The sequence below is a fragment of the Patella vulgata genome, chromosome 3 (genome assembly GCF_932274485.2).
Source record: "Patella vulgata chromosome 3, xgPatVulg1.2, whole genome shotgun sequence".
NCBI classification, from domain to species: Eukaryota; Metazoa; Mollusca; class Gastropoda; family Patellidae; genus Patella; species Patella vulgata.
In genome coordinates, this window is record NC_065881.2 from 87,268,632 (window position 1) to 87,294,128 (window position 25,497).

At 37.7% G+C, this 25,497-nt stretch overlaps 1 protein-coding gene across 2 annotated transcripts in view; it reads left to right on the plus strand.

Annotated features, from left to right (window-relative positions):
* Positions 1-372: 372 nt before the first annotated feature.
* LOC126814286 (Kv channel-interacting protein 4) overlaps positions 373-25,497 on the plus strand; it is a 351,980-nt gene continuing 326,855 nt past the window's right edge. Inside the window, exons 1-2 of one of the 2 annotated variants that reach the window (XM_050539372.2) lie at positions 373-883; positions 981-1,079. Coding sequence is in view for 1 of the 2 variants with exons in the window: in XM_050539369.2 (XP_050395326.1) it covers position 883; positions 981-1,079 (100 nt within the window). In the remaining variant the exon portion in view is untranslated. The remainder of the gene's footprint in view (positions 884-980; positions 1,080-25,497) is intronic. The other variant, XM_050539369.2, reaches the window with a different exon arrangement.

Sequence of the window (25,497 nt, forward strand, 5' to 3'; positions counted from 1 at the left end):
CCCGTCTTCATTAGCCCAGTCGGAGCAGAACAGTAGGACGTTAAACCCCATTTCATTTTATTTCATTTCGCTTTGAGAACTCGGAGCCAGGTACCAAGCGAACCCGCGATATCGTTATCAGTACACAGCAGCAGCAGCAGTATATTGACTTTAACAATATACCTCCGTACCTGTATTACTATAGACGAAAAGTGGTGCCTCGTTTAGGCCTACACACACGCACATAGTAAAAAACACCTATTTGGCTAGAATTCAGAAAGAGTAGCACTGTATCAACTTCTACTCTACCTTGATCAATCTCCCTCTCTCTCTCTATATATATATATATGTTCGGTAATTACCCCAATAGTTACTCACTTCTCGCGTTTCATTTAACATTCCCCACAACAAAAACAAAAACAACGAATTCCAGCCTCTAGTAGGCCTACATGACATATTATATCGTTCCAACCAGGTAGAAAATATCGGAGATAATTTGGGCGATTTATTTCATGCGTGTCGCCGTATATTGTAGATGGTGGAAGTTCATTGAGAGATAACATTACAGGAGAAATAAACCGGGCAGAGTATTGATCCCGTCCAAGTTGATCGAGTTTAAATACACCGGCAAGCAGCAGTTGATTCCGTGTTGTGTACGGTATATCAGCTCTACCAGTCTTCAGTACTAATACAATCAACGCGTGTTGTTGTTTTCTTTACATTTGGAGTATTTCAACACTTCCAGTTCCTTGGAATCAAACGGATTAACCAAAGTGGACGCCGAGTCCTTAAATTCTCCGATTTCTGACCTTGTCATCTCGTGAAGTCTGTGAGGCATGCGCTGTGAAGAACGCGAGCAGACGGCGATTGGAATAATGAAGGGATTTAGCAGTTGTGTTTAGAAGTAAGTTTAATGGTTCTCAATTAATACTCAATGCTTTGCATGCCAAAACGGATTAACTTAAACAATTTGTGCGCCAACTTTTCGTGTATATTTTCAGTGGGCCAATCTTTGCGCCGTTTGAGAGAGAAGAAGCGATTTTTCCAGAGGTCCTTATCGAGACGTCCCCTCCAGTCTTCAACATCGTATGGTTCAGCGGGTAAGTCATCTTATGCAAATTCAATTTCTGTCTTCAATTACTACCAACATCAACGTCACAGACACGCACGTACCATCACACATCTCACACAGTAGTTGAACATGCATTCAATGCGTGGATATCGGTCCTGCGATTACTTATAAATAATATCTAAGAGATTCGGTCTATAACTATAGAGCTAAAAATTTGTGAAATAAACTGAGTCTATGTCGATATCCGAGGATCAATATCCGTGAATGAAGTAAGATTGAATTGAATCGAGTTTTAGTCACGATGAATGCAAGTCTAATAGAACTATCAAACCAACTAACCGTTTGGTGTTTATCTCGCGTTGTTTATTATTCCATTATTAAACTCGACGATTTGCACGTGATGAGAAATGGCGGGAGATGGTTGAATGAATGGTAACACGTGGAGTTGAGTATATTATAGGTTTTGTTTAACACACGCCACTGTGAATTATTTATTTGTATAGACCACGGTTATATACATACCAGATTTCTTTGACTAATCTTCAATGAAAATGGTGAAGTTTTCAACTGTTGTTTATTAATTATGAATGAAACTGAAAGTGATCAACTGGTTTAACTATAGGCCTAAACTAGATTAACTGGTTTAACTATAGGCCTAAACTAGATTAACTGGTTTAACTATAGGCCTAACCAATATTGTTTGTATTTATCTACCACAACATATAAGTTCTTTATTCAATATATATATATGGAATTAAAGACATAGTCTTTATATTTTAATAAATTTAATGATTTTCATTAGATTTTATTTCTTCGGTCGAGTCAGGACATTGTACAATGGATTCACACAAATGCTTACCGGTACTGGATATATTAAAGATGAAGTTTGTAAGATCGAGGGAACCATGGTGCCCGCTAATCGCCGATAAAGTTTATCAGAATTTTACGGCATGGTTTTCTCTTGTCAGTGGTGCAGGATGGTGAAGGGTCTGATAAGGACAGCTCTCTAGTCGTTTGGACACCACATGGCATATAATCGTCTTTATTAGCCCATTTGGAGCAGAACAGTAGGACGTTAAACCCAATTTCATTTTGCTTCAATTTCTATAAGAACTAAAGAGCCATAACACATTTGTCGAATCCCTGGTTGTACGTGACAAGGAGTAGGGTCGCCTGTCCAACCTCGTGGGTTTTCTCCGGGTCCTCCGGTTTCCTCCCACTGCTAAAGACCCCTACGCGCAAGCGAATTATTGAAATAAAGTTAAACCATATGTTAGTCCCGAAATTACCTAGTTTGTGTCGAGTGGACGTTAAACCCCATTTCTCTCTCTCTCTCCTAACACATTAGTGATAAATGAATATATAGAAAAGTTAATGATACGTATATGATATTACAACTAATGCTTTGCATCCATGAAATTGAATCACAGTGTGATCCTATTAATTCATAGAAAATTGATGTTAGAAAACAAAATTGGTCCATAAATTATTCAAATCAATTTTTTCTCAAGACCACCAGGCCATCCCAAACCCCCCTACAAGCCAGATTATTCTTCATGGAGGATTTTTCTATGTACATGTGTCATTAATTACACAGTCTTTACACGTTCTAGTCATTCGGATTGGACATAAAAACAAGCTCCTTTCACACATTGGTGTGCATGTAAATGGATTTCCCCTCATAGCACACCGTCTTTATTAGCCCAGTAGGAGCAGAACAGTAGGACGTTATTTCATTTCTATTGGTACTTACTGATTCAATCCAAATAGAGAGAGAGAAATGGGGTTTAATGTCCGCCCGACACAAACTAGGTCATTTCGGGACTAACATATGGTTTTAATTTTATTTCAATAATTAGCTTGCACGTCGGGGTTTTTAGCAGTTGGAGGAAACCGCGGGACTCGGAGAAAACCCACAAGGTTGGACATGCGACCCTACTCCTTGTCACGTACATTTGTACAAACGGGGATTCGAAACCAAGCCAGTCATGGAGTTTATCCAGCCTGTCATAATTTGACTGACAGGTTAATTGCTGCCTGCCTCTAATGACTAACCAAGCATTAATGAATATCAAAATATTGATTTGAATTTTAAAACAGAATAATAAAATAACATAATATGAGAAACTCGAGGCCTTCTTTTACCTCCACTCAGGGTGATATCGTACTCATAGACCAGTCTCATTGTTTTACCTCCACTCAGGGTGATATCGTACTCATAGACCAGTCTCATTGTTTTACCTCCACTCAGGGTGATATCGTACTCGTAGACCAGTCTCCTTGTTTCACCTCCACTCAGGGTGATATCGTTCTCGTAGACCAGTCTCCTTGTTTCACCTCCACTCAGGGTGATATCGTTCTCGTAGACCAGTCTCCTTGTTTCACCTCGTCCTCCACTCAGGGTGATATCGTACTCGTAGACCAGTCTCATTGTTTCACCTCCACTCAGGGTGATATCGTTCTCGTAGACCAGTCTCCTTGTTTCACCTCCACTCAGGGTGATATCGTTCTCGTAGACCAGTCTCCTTGTTTCACCTCGTCCTCCACACAGGGTGATATCGTACTCGTAGACCAGTCTCCTTGTTTCACCTCGTCCTCCACTCAGGGTGATATCGTACTCATAGACAAGTCTCCTTGTTTCACCTCGTCCTCCACACAGGGTGATATCGTACTCGTAGACCAGTCTCATTGTTTCACCTCGTCCTCCACTCAGGGTGATATCGTACTCGTAGACCAGTCTCATTGTTTCACCTCCACTCAGGGTGATATGGTTCTCGTAGACCAGTCTCCTTGTTTCACCTCCAGTGATGCAGGACGGAGGGCCTGACAAGGACAGCTGTCTAGTCATTCGGATGATACGAAAAACCGAGGTTCTGTGTATACATTGGACATAAAAGATCCCTTGACAGTTGGAATTCGATATAAGAGTAGGCCATAGTGCCGCTGTCCGGGGACAATTTCCCTCATAGCACACTGTATGGTGTATGCCCATCTTCATTAGCTTAGTCGGAGCAGAATAGTAGGACGTTAAACCCCATTTCATTTCATTTCTCTGTTTCACCTCCACTCAGGGTGATATGGTACTCGTAGACCAGTCTCCTTGTTTCACCTCCGCTCAGGGTGATATCGTACTCATAGACCAGTCTCCTTGTTTTACGTCCACTCAGGGTGATATCATACTCGTAGACCAGTCTCCTTGTTTTAAATTCCTTTTACCCTAAAGACAATATATATCATACTTTATAATTTGTGAGACAATAAATTATGAATGGTTCTATTTTTACTTTAAAGATATATTAGTTAAAGCTGCAATTTCATATTTTTAAGTTATATTTTTAAAATTTATTAAAATAAAGCCTTAAAATAGATGGTATCCATAAACCGTCCTACCTTGTTAAAGAATAATCCTATTTATCCTGTAAGTCACTATTGCCAGCTGAGAAATTGGCAAAAATATCATTTTTAACTTCAAATTCCAATGTTTGAAGGTAGCTAATGCATGGAGGCAATAGGAAAACAAGGGAGGTAATTGTGTTATTATTTCCTGTGTCAATGATTTTTAAGGGTGGGAAATAATGCCCATGGTCGTATAATAGTGAGTTGATAACCTATTGAGCAAAAGACATATAAATGATTATGTTTTGACTTTCTTAGAAAATATGAAATTATCGCTTTAAAGAGTTTTATAAAGAGTTGGCTATTCTTGCTATAATAATTCAAAAAAAGATGTTAAAAAAAGAAAATGTTGCAAATTTCAGTCAAATTACTTTGTTCTGAACGGAATTGTAACTGTTGGAAGTTTGGACTAGAAATAGGCTTCAATTGTGTCTGCATCGTCTATGAGAATTGGCGATCGTTCGATTGACAGACAATAACTCCACCCACATATTCCCAATTATCAAGTAACATGCTCAATTACTATGGTAGCCTCGTTTGACAGGCCTTTTATCACCAGTTTCCGGTAGTGACATCAGCGACTAACGGCAAACATTAGCTTGGTCCGCCATTTATTGATTTAATTTTAAATGGACGACTGTTTAAATCCAAACTGTATCCAAGCCATCCGTGGGTCTACAGAGTTGATTTTGAGCTTGCATGTAAATAAAGGCCTAATTAATAATTTCTATAACATCTGAAGCCTAAAGAAAGACCTGCTTGTCTGTGATATCACCTCAGTGGTAGCGGACGTTAGATAAAGCTATTTCACACACACGAAAGACATGCAATAGGCAGATTTAGCTCTTGCATAATGTATCTTTAATCTGGAAGAAAAACAAGCAATAAATTGAAGGAGACGGTTGACTTTATATATTAGTCGTCCACAAGTTGTATGAAAAGATTCTTATTGCACTGTAATCATAAAACACCAAATAAGGTGTAGTGATGTCAACATTTATTTAAAGGATTCTGTAGTCAAATATTTACCTTTCTAAAATATTGCATTTATATTATATTATTTTTCTGTTTTAACAAAAACTAGACCAGACTAGACCCTCCCCTCCCCTGGAATTTACCCTTGACCAGACCTTCCCCTCTCTGGGAATTTACCCAAAACCAAAGGTAGATAACTTTCATGCCAACTTCCAACTTGTCATAGGAGTTTTCAAGTCGTTCGGATAGGACAAAAAACAGGGTTACATGTATAATTATTTTAATATTCCATATAAACGATCCCTTGAAAAAGAATACAAGGAAATGCCACTATCCTGACATAATGACCACATGTTAGTCTCATAATGACCACATGTTAGTCTCATAATGACTATATGTTAGTCTCATAACGACCACATGCTTGTGTCAAGGGTCGTTTCCCTGACCTTGTGGGTTTTATCTCTGGCTTGTATGCATTAGGTTTTGGGTGGCCAAATGCTTAACACATGCACGTTGGATCATAAGTTCTGTCATTGAGTCAAGTGGTGTGGTTTCGATTCTCCGCTTGTACGTGACAAGTAGTAGGGGGCATCTGTCCAACCACGTGGGTTTTTTCCAGGTCTTCCAGTTTTCCTCGCACTGCTAAAGACCCCTACGCACAAGCGAATTATTGAAATAAAAACAAAAATCTACAAGATGGAATATAGACATTGCAAAAAATAAACATAGGCCTATATCAAATCAAGTGAATGGATGCCAGACTAGTTTGTCCCCATATGACCTAGTTTTTGTCAGTGGATGTTAAACCCCCTCTCTCTCTCTGTCAAGGAGTAGGGATGTTTTCTAACCTTAAGGGTTCAATCGTAGGGCCTACATTTGTTATACTTTTGTGTATAAATCGTACCAGACATATCAAGGGCATTTTTGAAAATTGTAATGTATAAAAAAAGTTAGCTAAGTCTCTAACTCAATATCATCCAAAGTCTTTCACATTGAAAACACAAATTATTTGTCAATCTAAATCAACATTGATGTTATGATCTTACCTGGAAAAGATGGGCTTCTGATGTCCAATATTTAAGACAAAATAAACATTTTACCATTGGCACACGAGTCACGTACCAGAATACGTTTCGGCGCCATTTGTAACAAGGGACTCGAAGAACAAGGCTAGACAAACGGTGACGCCATATTCTTATCTGGAGTGCATGCGCAATACATACTTTTGATGTAGACTGGAATAACCAGACGCTAGAGATTGACATTCAGTTGGAACATCTGGTGTATTTCGCCAAACATACCTGATTTGAAATTAGAGTAAAAGCAGAAACGATTGAATGTAAATCATTTTACATGTATATACTGTACATTCATATTACATTATTATACGCGTTGTGACTCGTGGTAATTCCTAGGTCCCAAATATTAGTGATTTAGCTGCTTTAACAAGTATATAACAGAATTTCTTGTGTTTATCTATGTAATAGAATATTGGTATTTATATCAGTAGAAACTACTGGTTTAATTATATCATCTATTTCTCCAACTGTGACACATCAAAGCAACGAATTAACGAAAAGAAAACATTTGTAAAGATACATTAGGTAGGATTTAGATAAATAGTTAGCCATTCTTGCTATAATAGTTCAAAAATAGATAATGTAAAATGAATAATTTGTTAATTTCATTCAAATTACTCTATTGCGAACGAAGATATTAGCCTTTGAAGGTTTGACAATACGTGTGCAATAATTTCAACTATCATACTGGTTGTTCGAAGCTAAGTCTCGCTCTTTCATTTTTAGCTTAAATCAAAATATGGCTGAACTGTTCTAATTTATTTAATATCAGAGAAATCTGATGCCATCCAGAGTTGATTATGGCTTGGATATAAGGTAATTAATGTCTAATTAATAATTTAGAAAACATTTCATGCCTAAAGAAAGACTTGCAATAGGCAGATTTAGCTCTTGCATAATTTACGTTTAATTTCTGAATAACCTGAATCATGATCTCTCTCATCGGGGAGGGTGGGGGGGGTGGATGGCCGAATGATTAGTGCCTGCGTGTTGTACAATGTATCATAAGGTCTGTCATTGAGTCAAATGGCGTGGTTTCGATTCTCTGGTTGTACGTGACAATCGGGGAGGGTGGGGAGGGAGGGTGGATGGCCGAATCATTAGTGCGTGCATGTTGTACAATGTATCATAAGGTCTGTCATTGAGTCAAATGGCATGGTTTCGATTCTCTGGTTGTACGTGACAAGGAGTTCTCTCATTGCTAAAGACCCCCTACGTGCATGCAAATTATTGAAATAAAATTGAACCATGCCCAAAATGACCTAGTTTGTGTTGAGTGGATGTTAACCCCCCCCTCTCTCTCTCTCTCTCTCTCTCTCTGTCTGTGTGTGTGTCCCTCTCTCTGTCAGTCGGGTCCAAAATGTTTGTCACACCTTGAAGAAGCATAGCCTACTGAAAAACATGTAACTATTCGCTGTACATATCACCGTAACCAACCAGATAACTTGGTTAGCCTTTCGCCTCTAAATCATGAATATTTACCAAAACTTGGTAGGAAATGTTAATTCAAACCCTCTTCATCCATTGTAGACCAAATAATCAACAAAAATGGGCATGCAAAAGGGGAGAAAAGAGACAGAGAGAGAATTGTTATAAATAGACGAACTACGATTTGTGGGTACCAAGATGGTGAAATTTAATGGTGGTCTGTCTCCTATATGTCTGGCAAAAATAGAATCACTGCTCCTAACCTCCATTTGGTATAATCCGTCTAGTCTAGTTGTGTCTATTTATCAATAGTTTACTAGTATATTATCGTTAAAGGACATTGAATGAAGCGATATACTAATAATAGACAGTTTTATGGATAACATTTAATAGGTTTAATAACTGCAACGTTTCAATTAGGATACTCTCACCGTTATCAAGCAATGATATAAATCCAACGTACGTTTGTTTGTTCCTATAGTTTTACGTCCACTTCCACCAAGGGTGATATCGTAGACGAATGTTTCCTCCGAAACTTGCCAGAGGAAGACTCAGGATCTTTGCAGGGAAGCACCCAATGTATATTTCTTCAAAAGGAAAGGCTCCGGGTGTATAAATTAAACATGTTACAGAAAGATAGGGTTAGGGTAACAATAAACTAATTAACAATTAAAAGACGAAAGCCATTTAAAGACATAATATACGGTTTTAAACCATAACAGTAAGAGTATCCTAATTGAAATGTTGCAGTTAATAAAGCTAGTGAATGTTCAGAAACGGATCCAAGGGGGGGGGGGCATAAACACTTACGCCATCACCGACGCGCATGAGTGCAACTTGATGTAGCAGTGTTTCATGTGCGGACAGTACACAGTACAAGTTACAAGGCTTAAATAGTGAAGTGGCTAGGGAATAGATTCGTCTTTTTCCCTTCATAATGCCTCGCTCGCCTTGACGATTTTCGAGTCGCATGTTCAACTGGCTTTTTTGCTCGATTTTAAGGCTCTTTTTCAACAATTTCCGAACGTTTACTTAGACGAAAATAATTTTCTTGGGGGGACCCCCCCTCCCAAAAAAAAACTCTCTCAGCGGCGTGCCCCGTCTACGCGGTCAGTGCCCTCTTTTTGCGGCACCCCCCTTTTCAAAATTTCTAGATCCGTCCCTGATGTTAACCATAAAGTTGTCTGTTATTAGTATAATATTATATACACAATATATAAAGACACAATATATGATGTTAAACCATAACAGTGAAAGTATCCTCATTCAAACTTTGCAGATAATAAACCTAGATATTGTTAACCATAAAAATGTCTGTTATTAGGATATATATATATATATATATATATATATCAACAGTTTACTAGTATATATATATAACTAACATATGTTTATACGTAACATACTCCTAACATACCAAAAATAACATTGATTTATTTTCACTAAGACTTTCTAATTATGTCTACTTGATATATAAACATTTGGTCATATACATCAGTTTATTAGCATCCTCGATGCCCCAGTTGTACGTGACAAGGAGTAGGGTCGTCGGTCCAACCTCGTGGGTTTTCTCCTGGTCCTCCGGTTACCTCCCACTGCTTAAGACCCCTACACGCAAACAAATTATTAAAATAAAATTAAACCATATGTTAGTCCCAAAATGACCTAGTTTGTGTTGAGTGGACGTTAAATCCCATTTCTCTCTCTCTTTATTAACATCCTGTATAATGAGAGAGGGTGGGGAAGAGCCTCTATGATGCCAAACATCAGTCAGCTGGACGTCTTGTTTTAAAACTTGTTTTTATTATGACAAAGAAAGAAGATGACCCTCTCTTTCTTCTCATGACAGCGTTTTTATAAGTGTGTTTTAAGTTGACTTTTTGATTTACAAGGACTTTTTTCTTTTTGTGTTTTTACCAATTTTCAACCTTTTAAGTGTAAATAATTTAATTAAATCAACCTGTCCATAATATCATATTTATTGTTTTGGACCTTAAATCTGTAATAAAAAACAACATCTATGATGCAGGGTGGTTCAGTGGTCTAGTTGTTTAAAATGTGAGCATGAAATCATAAGGTCTTTCATTGAGTCATGTTTCAATTCCCTGCTTGTACGTGACAAGGAGTAGGGTCGCCTGTCCAACCTCGTGGGTTTTTCACCGGATCCTCTGGTTTCCTCCCACTGCTAAAGATCCCTATGAGCAATGATTTATTGAAATAAAATTGAACCATGTCCAGAAATGACCTAGTTTGTGTGGAGTGGATGTTAAACTCTCTCTCTCTCTCACTCTTTCTCACTCTGAACCTTGATGCTTAAGTTGTGGATCCCCTTCCCGAATTCCGTAATTAGTTATGGGAATAGTTTCACATTTATGGATTGTGAATAAAACTGAGTTGGATAGACTACACAATCTCTCTCTCTCTCTCTCTCTCTCTCTCTCTCTCTCTCTCTATCTCTCTCTCTCTCTGGGGATCACTGGCTAAGTGGGTAAGACACTGGCTCGCTAGCCTGGAGGTCGGGTGTTCGATCCCTGCATTAGCGGAGAAAGATCATTCAGATTTTCCGGCGTGGTTTCCCCTTGTCAGTGATGCAGGATGGAGGGTCTGACAAGGACAGCTGTCAAGTCATTTGGATGGGACGAAAAACCAAGGTCCTGTATACACATTGGCGTGCACGTAAAAGATCCCTTGACAGTTGGAATTCGATATAAGAGTAGGCCGTAGCGCCGCTGCCCGGGCAAAATTTCCCTCATAGCACACTGTATGGCGTATGCCCGTCTTCATTAGCCCAGTTTAGGAGCAGAAGAGTAGGACGTTAAACCCCATTTCATTTCATTTCATTTCTCTCTCTATCTCTCTCTCTGAAACATTAGTCAGTGGATGTTAAACTCTCTCTCTCTCTCTCTGTCTCTCTCTGTGTCTCTCTCTGCTTGTAGCAGTAGACCAAGGTCAGAGAGCTAATTATATTATTGTTATGTTATATCAAGGACAATGATAGCCAATCATTTAATCAGTATTGATTAGTTGATTGTTTTTACGAGTGTTATCTATAATGAGCGCTGTCATTACCACTGATAATGCCTTCATTTCTCTTGTCGAAGATATTAATACAACAGCTTTTAACGTCTTGATTTCTTGTTTACGTACATGTACCAACACCATTTTGTAGACTAACATGTGGTTAATTATTTTCCCCTCTGCACTGCAATGAAATGATATGAAATGGGGTTTAACGTCCTACCGTTCTGCTCTGAACTGGCCAAATGAAGGCGGGCATACGACATACAGTGTGCTATGAGGGAAATTTTGCTCGGACAGCGGCACTACGGCCTATACTCTTATATCAAATTCCAACTGTCAAGGGATCTTTTACGTGCACGCCAGTGTGTACACGGGACCTCGGTTTTCCGTCCCTTTCCGAACGACTAGACAACTGTCCTGACAACGGGAACCAAGCTGGAAACCTAGGGAGAACAATTCTTTTGTTTCCATGGCTACTTGTCATTGAATTCCAACTGTCAAGGGTTCTTTAGTGTGCACCTTTTTGTCCCAGGGATCTTTAGTATGCACTTACCTGTCCCAGGGATCTTTAATGTGCACCTTTTGTCCCTTTCAAATGAGTAGGCAACTCTATATTGGTCAGTAATGCAGCTTCTAACCATCAGAACTGGGAACCAGATTAGGAAAATACTTGGTACATTCAAGTTGAGTTTCCAGTGCCCTAACCACTGGATTATATTCTGTATTCGGGAGGGACACTATAAGTGGACTTTTAGCCATTTACCTGGCATCTCACAAGTGATGTCCTGGCATGCTTCCATATAAGAGGTTTATGAAACTGGAAGCATTATAACTCTGAAATCCAAAGTGGTGGTGCAGCGCTATTAGGCCTATGTCTGTATACCCCAAATTATAACGTCGGGGCAGCCCCTCATGTAGCCGACAGACAAACGACAGTCACAAATATTGCAGTGCCAAGGAGCCTCTCATGTAGCCGTCAAGTCCCAAACCAACAGACAAGCAGACAGTCACAAATATCACAGTCTCGGGCTGTTCCTCATATACTTTTCATCTCCCGAACCAACAGACAAGCAGACAAACGACAGTCACAAATATTACAGCCTTGGCGCAGCTCCTTGTGTAGCCATCAACTCCCAAACTAACAACAGTTTCAAATTTGTTAATGAATTACAAAATGGTGGAACATTATAATTACACGTCATCGCAGTCATTTTGTTTTTAAAAAAGAATTTTGTGATATTACAAATCACAGTTTTCATATCCAAATATGGTTTTAATATTTTTTACGGTGTAAATATTGGTGAAGCGAAAAACGTTTGCCAGTCGTGCCTTTAATGTCATTGGAGCAACATGGTGGAATGCGGTGCCGAACGACATTAAGAAATCTGAAAATTCAAGCATGCCCTCAAGACTCACCTCTTCACCAATTTCTGATCATGTAGTGCATTATGTACAGCGCTATTGAAGATTATTATCAAAATTAGCGCTATATCAAATGAATAGTTTATAGTTTAAATATTAGAGTACTCGTGAATCTTCATTTGATTTCAGTTCTTATCACTTAAAGTAATGCAGCAATAAACACAGAAAATGTATCATAATTGTACATGTATATCAGTCGAGTATAGGGTGGCCATTTTAACTTTATCTGTCCAGATATCTAATTGAAGCAATCATCGTATAATCTTCCATTGTCTTAATTACAATCCACGTCCATTATTCCAAGTTAATTAACTGACTTCTCGCATCGCAACCCACTTCACAAGATTTATCTTTTACTTCTAATTGTCTTAAAAAAGTAGAAAAGTACAGCCATGTGAACTTATCACAGATTGACAGGTTGAGATTAAGATAGTTGGAGTGTAGAGTGAAACAGTGGTTTAATTAACGCGCTTGCTTGTCTGTGCCAAGAGTTAAAACTATGACCTTCTGTGTGGAAGACATACAGACTATCCAGTCAGCCGTAAGAGTGGACAAACATTGAATGAAGCCAATATCCTGTGATAAGCATCTCTAACCCTGACCCTAACCCTGTACTCAGTCATAGACAACTTTACATGTTCATATAACCCAGAAATATTGATGTACAGGGGGTGGATCCAGGATTTTAATCCTGGGGAGGGGAAAGTCTAGAAATTCCAGATCTCCATTGAAATGCTGCAGCAAAAATTCGCAAGGGGCAAGAACCAACAATGGGGAGTCCTGGTGGGTGTCCCCCCCCCCCACACACCTCTCCCGCCAACCCACCCCCAAATTTGTAAAAAAGGAGAATGAAGATGCAATTTCTAACTAGGCTGGGCCCTAGACCACCCAAATTGAGCCTTAGTAACGGGGGGGGGGGCCTTACTTGTTCTTTTAACGGATTAAGGCACTTGGATCTCTTGTATGAATGCAGAAAATGTTTTTGGCAAGATGGTGTTTGCTAATTGTTGCTAACACAAATTCTGGCAAAAACAAACCAATGACTAGGAAATATTTAGTATTTGTTTTTAAGTATATACAGATTCATTTACCCGAAATTTATTTTTGTAAGACACATTCCTGTGAAAAATATTAACGTTATTATTGGACCACAGACGTTGTTGTAAAGATACCAGATAGTATCTGGTTGAGACATTTTCAACCAATTACTATAATATATGTAAAGAGAGAGAGAGAGAGAGAGAGAGGCTAACTAGGTCATTTCGGGACTAACGTACAGTATAATTTTATTACAATAATTCGCTTGCGCCTAGGGTCTTTAGCAGTGGGAGGCAACCAGAGAACCCGGAGAAAACCCACGAGGTTTGACAGACGACCCTACTTCTTGTCACGTACACCCGGGGATTCAAAACCACACCCTTTGACTCAAATGACAGGCCTTATGATACAGCGTGAACTTGCTAACCATTCGGCCATCCAACCCCCAGTAGACATTTTGAAGGAATTACTATAATATGTACAGTGAATAGAACAGCACCATCGTTTATTCACCACCAGTCTTCATCTAGAAACCGTCAATCTACTAATGATTCTCACGTGCTACTTCCTACAATGATATATAATTCTCCTTGTCCAAACACTCATGGAAGTTGCATGGCTGAATGGTTAAATAATAATAATAATAATCGTTTTCTATAGCACTGAACATTTAGTCTGATTGCTCTGTGGCATTATGGAAGATTAGATAAAGAGCTGGCAGTTCTCACTATAAGAGTTAAAAACTAGATATGCTGAAAATTGCTCCACTCTGAACCAAGAGGCCTAACCTCAATCATCATTACTGAAGTCATAGTCTCGATTATCCATTTTTGGATTAAATCATTGATGAGCGATGATGAACAGCAATTTGGATTCAAATCCAGTGAAAATATGACACATAAGATGGCAGTGAGAGTTTATGAATGTCTAATTAATAGTGTTGATATAACATTTCAGGCCCAAAGAAAGACCTGCAATTGGCAGATTTAGCATGTGTGTGTGCATTGCATCATTAGGTCTCAATGTATTTGCTAAGGAATATGGTCGCCTGTCCAACTTAATGGGTTTTCTCTGAGTTTTCCGGTTTCCTTAAACTGCTAAAAGACCCCTATGCACATGTAAATTAATGAAATAATATTTCGATCCCGAAACGACCTAGTTTGTGTTCAGTGGATGTTAAACCCCATTTTTCTCTCTCTCTCTCCAAACACTCATTTTGAGAAGGGTGCTTTTCAACTCCTACAAAATAACTCAGAAAACAACTGACGGTGTCTAACGGTCCAACTGACGGTGTCTAACGGTCCACTATCCATTCTTCTGTGAGGCCAAAAGCCGACACCAGCCACATGGAAAGTATGACAACAGTCGGCTCCCATAGACCATGACTGGGAAGGACTCATTTATTAGACATTTTTATTTTATATTTATATACCAAACATTTTGAGATGTTTGACTATTCACTTGGGCTTCTTAGTGTTGAATGATGAAATTGTCTATGCTATGATACACAGAGAGATCTAGAAAATCTACAAATAGCCAATTTTGAGGACGCTAGTACTGTTAGCCAATACACTCTGACAGACCATCAAAGTTTCTACTTTCAGTCACCGAAAAGTGTATCTATATGGCTAACTAACCTGACTCTCGCCTGATAGTGTCCTGTCAGAGTTTCTAGACGGCCACCCGAGATCACCAGCCAAATACACAACAGTAAATAAAAGAACTTGTCAGTCTCAGAATAATCTTGGTAGAGTTTTACAATGGGGTTTACCCATCTTCATTAGCCCAGTTGGAGCGGAACAGTTGGACGTTATACCCCATTTTATTCTACAAGGGTGTTAAATCCCTTATTCTATTGTATATTGTTTAAATGAAGGAAGAGTATATTGTATATTGTTTAAATGAAGGAAGAGTATATTGTATTTATGACTATAATCTGATTCAAACACAGATCATATTTCATTTCGTTCAAAATTTCGTTTTACTTGTCTTTAGAACACTAGAATCTGGAAGAGTTGTTATATAACCTGCGTTCTTGATGATGTGAGGGATTAGCCTATGAACCGGTCTGTTACGGTGAGTGTTTGGCATGAGGTGCACGGAACTGTGGGTAACCCACTAGAAACATCAACGCTGATTGGTTAATCAAATGTCTGATGTCATAGAGACCAAAGCCTTTTTGTATGACCTCTGATGTGACCTTCCACTACAACCGGTCAGATTTTCATGTAGTAAGAGGCCATCAAAAGTATAAACGAAACATAGATCTGTATTTTCATCAGATTGTAGCTTGAGTATGGGAGAGAGAGAGAGAAATGGGGTTTAACGCCCACTCGACACAAACTAGGTCATTTCGGGACTAACATATGGTTTAATTTTATTTCAATAATTCGCTTGCGCATAGGGGTCTTTAGATGTGGAGGAAACCGGAGGACCCGGAGAAAACCCACGAGGTTGGACAGGCGACCCTACTCCTTGTCACGTACAACCGGGGATTCGAAACCACTCCAGTTGACTCAATGACAGGTCTTATGATACAGCACGCACGTGCTAACCATTCATTTGAGTATGGGAAGGTGATTTAATGTATATACATTGTATATTGATTGATTGAAACTGTATAATTAGAGACAGGAAAGTTTCCCCACAAATCAAACAATAATTCATGTATTAATCAGGTTAAATTGCTTGAAAATTGATCACTGAATCAACTAATAGTGAACATGTTTGTAGTTTTTGTAGCAACGTTAATTTCACGATTGAATTTAGCCAAATCAGCTTAATTCCCTTGCAATCAAAAAAATGGTCGGCATTTTACATTCCAGGAAATAAAATGAGTTTTTTGCACCAGCCAGGGTAATAAAGACAAGCATATGCTATTCAGTGCACCACCATCAGGGACAGAAGAGTTTGATTTCTACATAGTCTTCGCCAAATTTTGTAACAGACTGTAGCTTTAAGGTTTTGTAAGAGACCGTACGTATCTTTAAAGTTTTGTAAGGGACTGTATCTGTAAAGTTTTGTAAGAGACCGTATCTTTTTGGTTTTTTAAGAGACCGTATCTTTTTGGTTTTTTAAGAGACCATATATTTAAAGTTTTGTAAGAGACCATAGCTTTAAAGTTTTGTAAGAGACCATAGCTTTAAAGTTTTGTAAAGGTCTGTATCTTTAAAGTTTTGTAAGAGACTGTATCTTTAAAGTTTTGTAAAAGACTGTATCTTTAAGCTTTTTTAGGAGGCTGTATCTTTAAGCTTTTTTAGGAGGCTGTAGCTTTAAGCTTTTATAAGAGACCATGCATAGCTTTAAACTTTTGTAAGAGACCGTATCTTTAAGGTTTTGTAAGAGACTGTATCTTTAAGGTTTGGTAAGAGACTGTATTTTTAAACATAACATTATGCAAGAGCTAAATCTGCCAATTGCATGTCTTTTTTTAGGCCTGAAATGTTATCTAAATTATTAATTAGACATTAATTAACATATCCAGACCATAATCAACTCTCAATGTCATCGCTAGCCTGCGATATTTATTGGATTAGGTTCTGATTTACTGTTCACCTTCCATTCATAATTAAATCATGAAATGGATAATCGAGACTATGTTTTTCTATCCTACCGACTTTAGTAATGATGATCGAGGCTAGGCCGAAAATTCAGTCGCTAAAATCTTGGTTCATAGTGGATCAATTTGACTGAAATTTTCAGCAAGTTCCCTTTACAGTATCTAGTTTTTAACTATTATAGTGAGAACTGCCAGCTCTTTATCTAATCTCCCATAATGTATCTTTAAGCTTTTGTAATTTTGTAAGAGTCTGTATCTTTATAAGCTTTTGTAATTTTGTAAGAGTCTGTATCTTTAAGCTTTTTTAGGAGGCTGTATCTTTAAGCTTTTTTAGGAGGCTGTATCTTTAAGCTTTTGTAAGAGACTGTATCTTTAAGCTTTTGTAAGGGACTGCAGCATTAAGCTTTTGTAAGAGACTGTAGCTTTAAAGTTTTGTAAGAGACTGTATCTTTAAAGTTTTATAAGAGGCTGTATCTTTAAGCGTTTGTAAGAGACTGTAGCTTTAAGCTTTTGTAAGGGACTGTATCTTTAAGCGTTTGATTTAATTAAAGTTTTAGATTGTGACAATATAAATTATGTGATGTTACCATGATAGAAGTCTGTTGATAAACTTGCTGTCTTATTCATGGAATATTGATTCATATATCACATGATCTTACGTATAGACCATACACAAAGTCAAATGTTCAAATTACAAAACTTCGCAGGCATTAGAATGATTAAAGAGTCTACAACTCCGAGTTCACGAAGCTCAATAGAATCTTAGTGATGTTTCAATTGTCTGAAAGGGAATTGAATTATTTTATGTCATGTCAACACAATACAATGTTTTCAATTTGCGTTATTTGTTGGCCTAGAGATATTGATAAGAACAAGAAATGAAATTGAATTAAATTCAGGTTTCTTGTTCTAGAAAACTTGCACTGTAACCCGGGTATCATTTAATCTTGTGTATTTAGCACTACTTGTAAATTGGACACTTATCAAAATTAATCAGTCAGCTTTAAACTGGACACAAGTACAAATTAGATGAATTGGGGTGATTTGAAATGATTTTTACCAATATTTAAACAAAGATTTGATATTGAATGAATGTGAAAGAAATTAGTGCTAGCTACACAAGATTAAATGATACCCGGGTTACAGTGCAAGCGGTCCTATGATATGAGGGAACATTTTACCCGAACAGCAACAGCGGTGCTACCATTAAGAGATTGTAGTACCTTACCAGTGAACGCTGTATCACTACAACTCAAAGAGTTGGTTGCCATCACTACAACTCAAGGTGTTGGTTACTATCACTACAACTCAAAGTGTTGATTGCTATCACTACAACTCAAGGTGTTGGTTACTATCACTACAACTCAAGGTGTTGGTTGCTATCACTACAACTCAAGGTGTTGGTTGCTATCACTACAACTCAAGGTATTGGTTGCTATCACTACAACTCAAGGTGCTGGTTGCTATCAGTACAACTCAAGGTGCTGGTTGCTATGTTTATATATAGTTGCTATCACTACTAAGGGTGCCCCACACAGCCAAAATTTGCTTGTGTTTAAAGTTGTACATGCCACAGCGAATGTGCACGCTTCAGTGACTAGTCCCGAACGGATTTCTCGCTAAGCCTACAATGCGAGAGTACTCAGCAGAATAGTCAATGAGGCTATATATATAGCCATCACATATGAAATTTTCAACACATCTGTCGACTAATAAAGTCGTAAAAAATCTAATTATAACAATTCTGAACAACAGTAATATTTAGTTAATTTGTTGTTACAGCAATGTTCATTTTGTTTTTTAAGTTTATTTATTATGAACTATACCTTACCGTCAGGAGCGGCATCTTTTGGTTTAGTAAAATTAATATCTCGGAAGCTCCTTGGTTAGACAAGAATAGCATACTAAAAGTATTTTCCTTTTGCTTTTACATGGTTCTCAAAACAATTGTTAAGTTGCCTTACATGCGATTTTCTAAATCAGATTTATTGCTCTAGTTTTCTGTAATGTTTTGTAAAAAATAGTCCTGATTATCCTGGCCTGTCAATCAGCCGGAGAACGGTCGGTAGACTGGTTAAGAGGGACTAAATTCAAATTTCAGATAACCCCTTTTGCACTCAAAAGTGCCAGGATGTTATGGTGTCTGCTTGTTAACTTTTTTAGTCTATTTTTTTTATTGATGTTAAATGGATATAACATGTTAAATACAACACAATCGTTTATTAAGGGACTATAAATGTGAGAAAGTAAGTTAAGACTTGTTATATATATAATTATTGTGGTATAATTGGCGAGATATTGGGAGATATTTATTTATGGTGACGTACCCAATCACTACAGCTCAGGTATAGCTGTGCTGTTTTAGTGGAAGTTTCTGTATTTAATGTTTAGTTTCAACAATTGTTGGAAAACTATTCAAAGTCGGTGAGAATCATAGGAGGGGTTTTGTGGCTGAATGGTTATTGCCTGCTCGTTGAATCATAAGATCTGTCATGGAGTCAACTGGCATGGTTTTGAATCCCTGGTTGTATGTGACAAGGAGTAGGGTCGCCTGTCCAACCTCGTGGGTTTTCTCCAGTCCTCCGGTTTCCTCTCACTGCTAAAAAACCCTATGCGCAAGCGAATTATTGAAATAAAATTGAACCATGTGTTAGTCTCGAAATGACACAAAATATAACATGAATTCAATTTTGATAATTAATTCGAAAATATTCAGTTTTTAAAATGTTTCTTGAAAGTTTATATACAGAGGCTATTCTGTACAGTTTTTTGTATTTTATTCCAACCTTTTGGACCAGCGTAGGCGAACACTCTTTCTCCAATTTAAGATTGAGGAACAGTACAAACAACAGGGACGGATCTAGGAATTTTGAAAAGGGGGGGCGCCGCAAAATGGGGGCACTGACCGCGGAGACGGGGCACGCCGCTGAGAGGGGATTTTTTTTGGGGGGGGGGGGTCCCAAGAAAATTATCCGTCATTTCCTTGTATCTGTAGCCATTCCAAAAGCTATTTGGCTGATATTTTCGTCTAAGTAAACGTTCGGAAATCGTTGAAAAATAGCCTTAAAATCGAGCAAAAAAGCCAGTTGAACATGCAACTCAAAAATTGTCAAGGCGAGCGAGGCATTATGATGGGAAAAAAGACGAATCTATTCCCTAGCCACTTTACTATTTAAGCCTTGTAACTTGTACTTTGTACTGTCCACACATGAAACAATGCTACATCAAGTTGCACTCATGTGCGTCGGTGATGGGCATGAGTGTATACGCCGCCGATTCCACAAGATGTCTGTCTATAGCCACTATATAGGATTAGGGCACCGTCAGCTAAACAACAAGAATTCATTTGAAAGTTAAAGCATTAATTAGACCAGACTGGTGTGTTTGAATCGATGGTTTGAGTCATTTGGGATCCCTGCAACGGGTTGGGAACGGACATATTTGGGTCTGAGAAAAGGCACTTTCAGCAGTAAAAAAGGGCACTGTCGAAAATTAGGGGAGGGGCGCGCCCCTTGCGCCCCCCCCTTAAATCCGCCTCTGAAAAAATTGATTACTATTTGTTGAACGAAAAGTTCTATAGCTTAAACAAATTTTGTTAATACGTCAGTCAAATACGCTGGTGCAGAGGGGTCGTAATTTGTAACCCAACAAGACCTGATTCGATTCCAGTAGCTGGACGGACAAGAACATGTGTATGTATCGTATACAAGAACAGCAATGTCAACTAGTTGTTTGGATAGGACCAAAAACCAAGTCCATCCATATAGAAATTTGGAGTGTTATAGTGACCATAGAAATACAATAAATGTATGTTGGTTACAAAATAACAGGCATGAACCATTCATGAAGAAACTTGACGAAGCCTGTTTGAATCCATTGATTTGGTGAAGGCAGAGTCAACTGTTCATGACGACAACTTTACGAAGCCTTCGTGGAATCCATGGAGTTGTTGTAGACAGAGTCAAACTTGTCCTTCTCATGTAAGATGTCAGACAGTTGATTTCTACTGGGAGAATAAACGAGAGTAAATTCTTGTTTTCGTCTAGTCTCTTTTTATAAGAATATGGATCAACAAGTCCATATTTAATTAGGGGAGACAATAACATTACGGAGACAATTCAAAAATTCAATTTAACGAATTAAGTGCAATTATCGAACCGTTTATTGAATTCAAATAATAATAAAAATAATATAATATACCCTTTTAATTTTTAATGACTGGCTTTTTATACACCCACATTTTCACGTATATTGTCGTCGCCCCTGTCCGTCCGAAAGTCCATCCGCAATTTGTATTTGGACACTCTACAGGTCACAATTTTTATTCGATTTTGACGAAACTTAAAATATAGGTCTATCTACCAAAGATCTCGGTTCGAAAAAATATGTTTTTAGCTTGTGGACACTCTAGAGGTCACAATTTTCATCTGATTTTGATGAAACTTGAAATACATGTTTATAACCCAAAGATCTTGGTTCCTGTCAAAATTTGCGCATATCGGGTCGTAACTGCCTAGATTATGGCCCTTGATTGTACGAAAAATCACATTTTTAGGTTGTAACAATTTTTATCCGATTTAAAAAAACGTTTGAATAGATCACCGTTACACCCTAATAATGGTTGAGTTCAAATTTCGTGAAAATCGGACCTAAACTGCCATACAAAATGGCTGCCTCTCGTATGCAAATGGTGTAAATATATGGCATATCAAGGTTGTGGACCCTCTAGAGGCCACAATTTTGATCCAATTTTGATGAAACTTGAAATACATATTTATAACCCAAAGATATTGGTTCCTTTTCATATTTGTGCATATCGGATGGTAACTTCCTGAATTATGGCCCTTGATTTTACGAATAATCGCTTTTTGTTTAGGTTGTTCTCTATCCATCTCTTGCCAAATGTGGGCGTATCCTGCCTGACAGCCGCTGGTTGAAATTATTGGTGTCACGTACCTCAATGATTGACCAATCAGCCAATCAACTTGCCCATTATTGGGTTTGAAAAATAATATAATATAAAAGCATATATCTCATAGTATCTAAATATGTTCTGCCTGTAAACATTAGCCAAGTCGTACCAAAACAGTAGGACATTAAACCCCATTTCATTTCATTTTGTTCCTTCATCAACCCTGTTTCTGCAAATAAATCTATTTCGTAGCTCAATGCAGAAAAGATGATTGCTTGATGATGACTAGAGAGAAGCCTAGTCAAACTGTTTAGTAGTAACCAGTAAATATATATTTCATAGAATTGTGACCTGGGGCCTGTTTCACGAAATTTTAACTAAGATAAAATCCAAATTTTAGTAATTTGATTGGATAATATTAGATTGATTTTAGTGCTTAGCCAATCAAAATTTGGATTTTATCTTTAGTTAAGATTTCAAGAAACCGGGCCCTGTATATTTCACTTCTATACGAAATGCCATTGAAATAATTTATCAGAAATGATCCATTTTGCTCATGTTTCATGGAACTGTTGTATAATCTGTTTTAATGTCTATATCCTGTTCATAATGGTTAGAGAAATGATTTGAACTAAATGATTGAATTAAACTAAGATTGATCAAGGTTTATACCTTCCTTGTTGTTTTAAAGATGGTGGGTTGGATGGCCGAATGGTTAGTATGTGTGCGCTGTATCATAAAGCCTGTCAAATCCCCAGTTGTACGTGACAAGTAGTAGGGTTGCCTGTCCAATCTCGTGGGTTTTCTCTGGGTCTTCCGGTTTTCTCCCACTGCTAAAGACCCCAACGAATTATTGAAATAAAATTAAACCATATGTTAGTCTAGAAATTACCTAGTTTGTGTTGAGTGAACGTTAAACCCCATCTCTCTCTCTCTCTCTCTCTCTCTCTCTCTCTCTCTCTCTCTCTCTTTCTCTCTCTGTTTTAAAGATACATTATTTAAGAGTATAATTCACTGTAACCCAGGTATTATTTAATCTTGTGTATCTACCAGTAATTTCTTTCACATTCATTCAATATCAAATCTTTGTTTAAAAATTCATAAAAATCATCCAAAAATCCTGACTGATTAATTTTGATAATGAGTGTTCAATTTACAAGTATTTAATTTCCTGATCACTGTTCAAAAATTAATCATTATACATCAATAATCTATTGGGTTGTTTGTTTTTTAACAGTGATTGAGAAATTAATTGCTTGGAAATTGGACACTGATTATCAAAATTGAATGGTCTGGAGAGAGAGAGAAATGGGGTTTAACGTCCACTCGACACAAACTAGGTCATTTCGGGACTAACACATGATTCAATTTTATTTTAATAATTTGCTTGCACGTAATGGTCTTTAGCAGTGGAAGGAAACCGGAGGACCCGGAGAAAACCCACGAGGTTGGACAGGCGACCCTACTCCATTGAATGGTGTGGACACAAGTACAAATTAGATGATTTTTGGTGATTTTAAATGGTTTTTACAAATTTTTAAACAGAGATTTAATATTAAATGAATGTGAAAGAAATTAGTGCTAAATACACAAGATTAAATGATACCTGGGTTACCGTGTAATGGCTAATGTAGATCTTTCATTTGGCATCAAATGTCATTTAAATCATTATTTAGACATTTATTTACATGCCAGGCCCATAATCAACTTTCAAGAACTTAGATTTAAATACTAGACTTTGTTTATTATCGTAACATTGGTAGCCATGACGACCAAGACTACATTGTTCTTCCAGCGATGATAACTCCACTCAGAATGAAGTAATTTTACAGAAATTTTCAACATATTTCATCTATATTATCTATTTTGTAACTATTATAGCGAGAAAAGTCATCTCTTATCTAAATCTTACATATTGCATGTTCGTAGTTTGAAATACTTGATGACAAATATTATTTTTATGAATAAATGAGGAAGTTTTTCTTGACCCTGGTGGAAAACTTGACGTTTCTCATGTTATTTTCGTTGAAGTGTTTTGAAATATTGGGTGTTTTTCAAGACATTTATATCCAGTTGTTGGCAAGCATGTGATGTCTGAGACGTTTTTAAATTTTTGATACCAGTTAATTATTTATAGTGGAATATCCCGATCGTAAATATATTTCACATGTGGAAAGGTGTGGGCTTTACAGTCTTGTTGACATTTTACTTGGGTCTTAAATCATATTGTGACTAACATGTCATTTTTATTGCTATGGTTACAAGTACAATGTGAGGTGAGGTGTTTTCGTAGGGCAGCATCTTTTTTTATTGCTATGGTTACATGTACAGTGTGAGGTGGGCAGCATTTTTTTTTATTGCTATGGTTATCATTACAATATGAGAGCATCATCTTTACAGTTTACTCTATTTCTACATCTACTTTATATACAGGACCTTGATTGTTTGAGAATATTACCAAAACTTTTCTCATTTAGTTGGATCGTCATCATTATCCCAGTCAGTGCAGAAAAGTAGGACGTTAAACCCTATTTCATTTTATTTTCGTGTCTTCATTAGTCCAGTCGGTGCCAAAACGTATCGCATTAAACCCCATTTCATTTTATTTCATTTAGTTGGATGTAGTGCTCATTTACAGCTTGCAGAACGGAGTATATCGAAATGTCTTACAAACATTTTGTCTTATAATTGACAGGAAGACTGTTTGAAGTTTTATGTTCGTGGATCAATTATTGTTGGTGACACACCTTCTGCGTGGTTTCCCCTTGTCAATGTTGCAAGACAGGGGACCTGGAAAGGGACATATAGTCCTTTGGATGGGATGAAAAACAGGTCCTGTGTACACCTTGTCGTGCACTTAAAAGATCCCTTTTCAGTTGGCATTCGATATAAGAATAGGCACACTGTATGGTGTAGACCCGTCTTCATTAGCCCAGTCAGAGTCAAACAGTAGGACGTTAAACCCCCATTTCATTTCACTTTCATTTTTGGTGCCAATCTCCACCCATTCCCCTCATCCACAAATTCCCCCCCCCCCCTCGGTCCCCACCAATTGCCCTACCTCAAATCTACCCATCCTCCAATCCCCTAATCTATCAATCCCCCATCCTCCACCAGTCCCCCTACCTCCTCCAATCCACCCCATTCCCCCCCCCACCTCCACCCATCAACCAATCCTCCTACCTCCAATCCCCACCAGTCCTCCCCTATTTGATCTGACCATGGAGTGCTTTACAGCCTAATTAGTTTTCTTCAAATTATAAATATGGACTAGTTTTATTAGGCTTCTAAATGCTTTATCTTAACTTAATGATTCTAACAAACCTCCATATTTATCAAATATAATGTTTGAAAACTCTATTCCTTTCATTAGTTGACTTTCAAAATACTGTTTCTGTACAGTAGGTATTGTTATACAGCAATGAACAATGGACATTATTGAAGAAGGTTGCATGTACGCTCGTATGAAGCTTAAAATGTTAACATTGCCTACAATTAATATATATTCAACAAAAGGCTGATGGGAATTATTATTTCAAAGTATGACTTTACTGGCACCCCTGGGTATGTAGATTTATTGTCCAGTGGAATTATCAGACAAAATGCCTCGAATCGG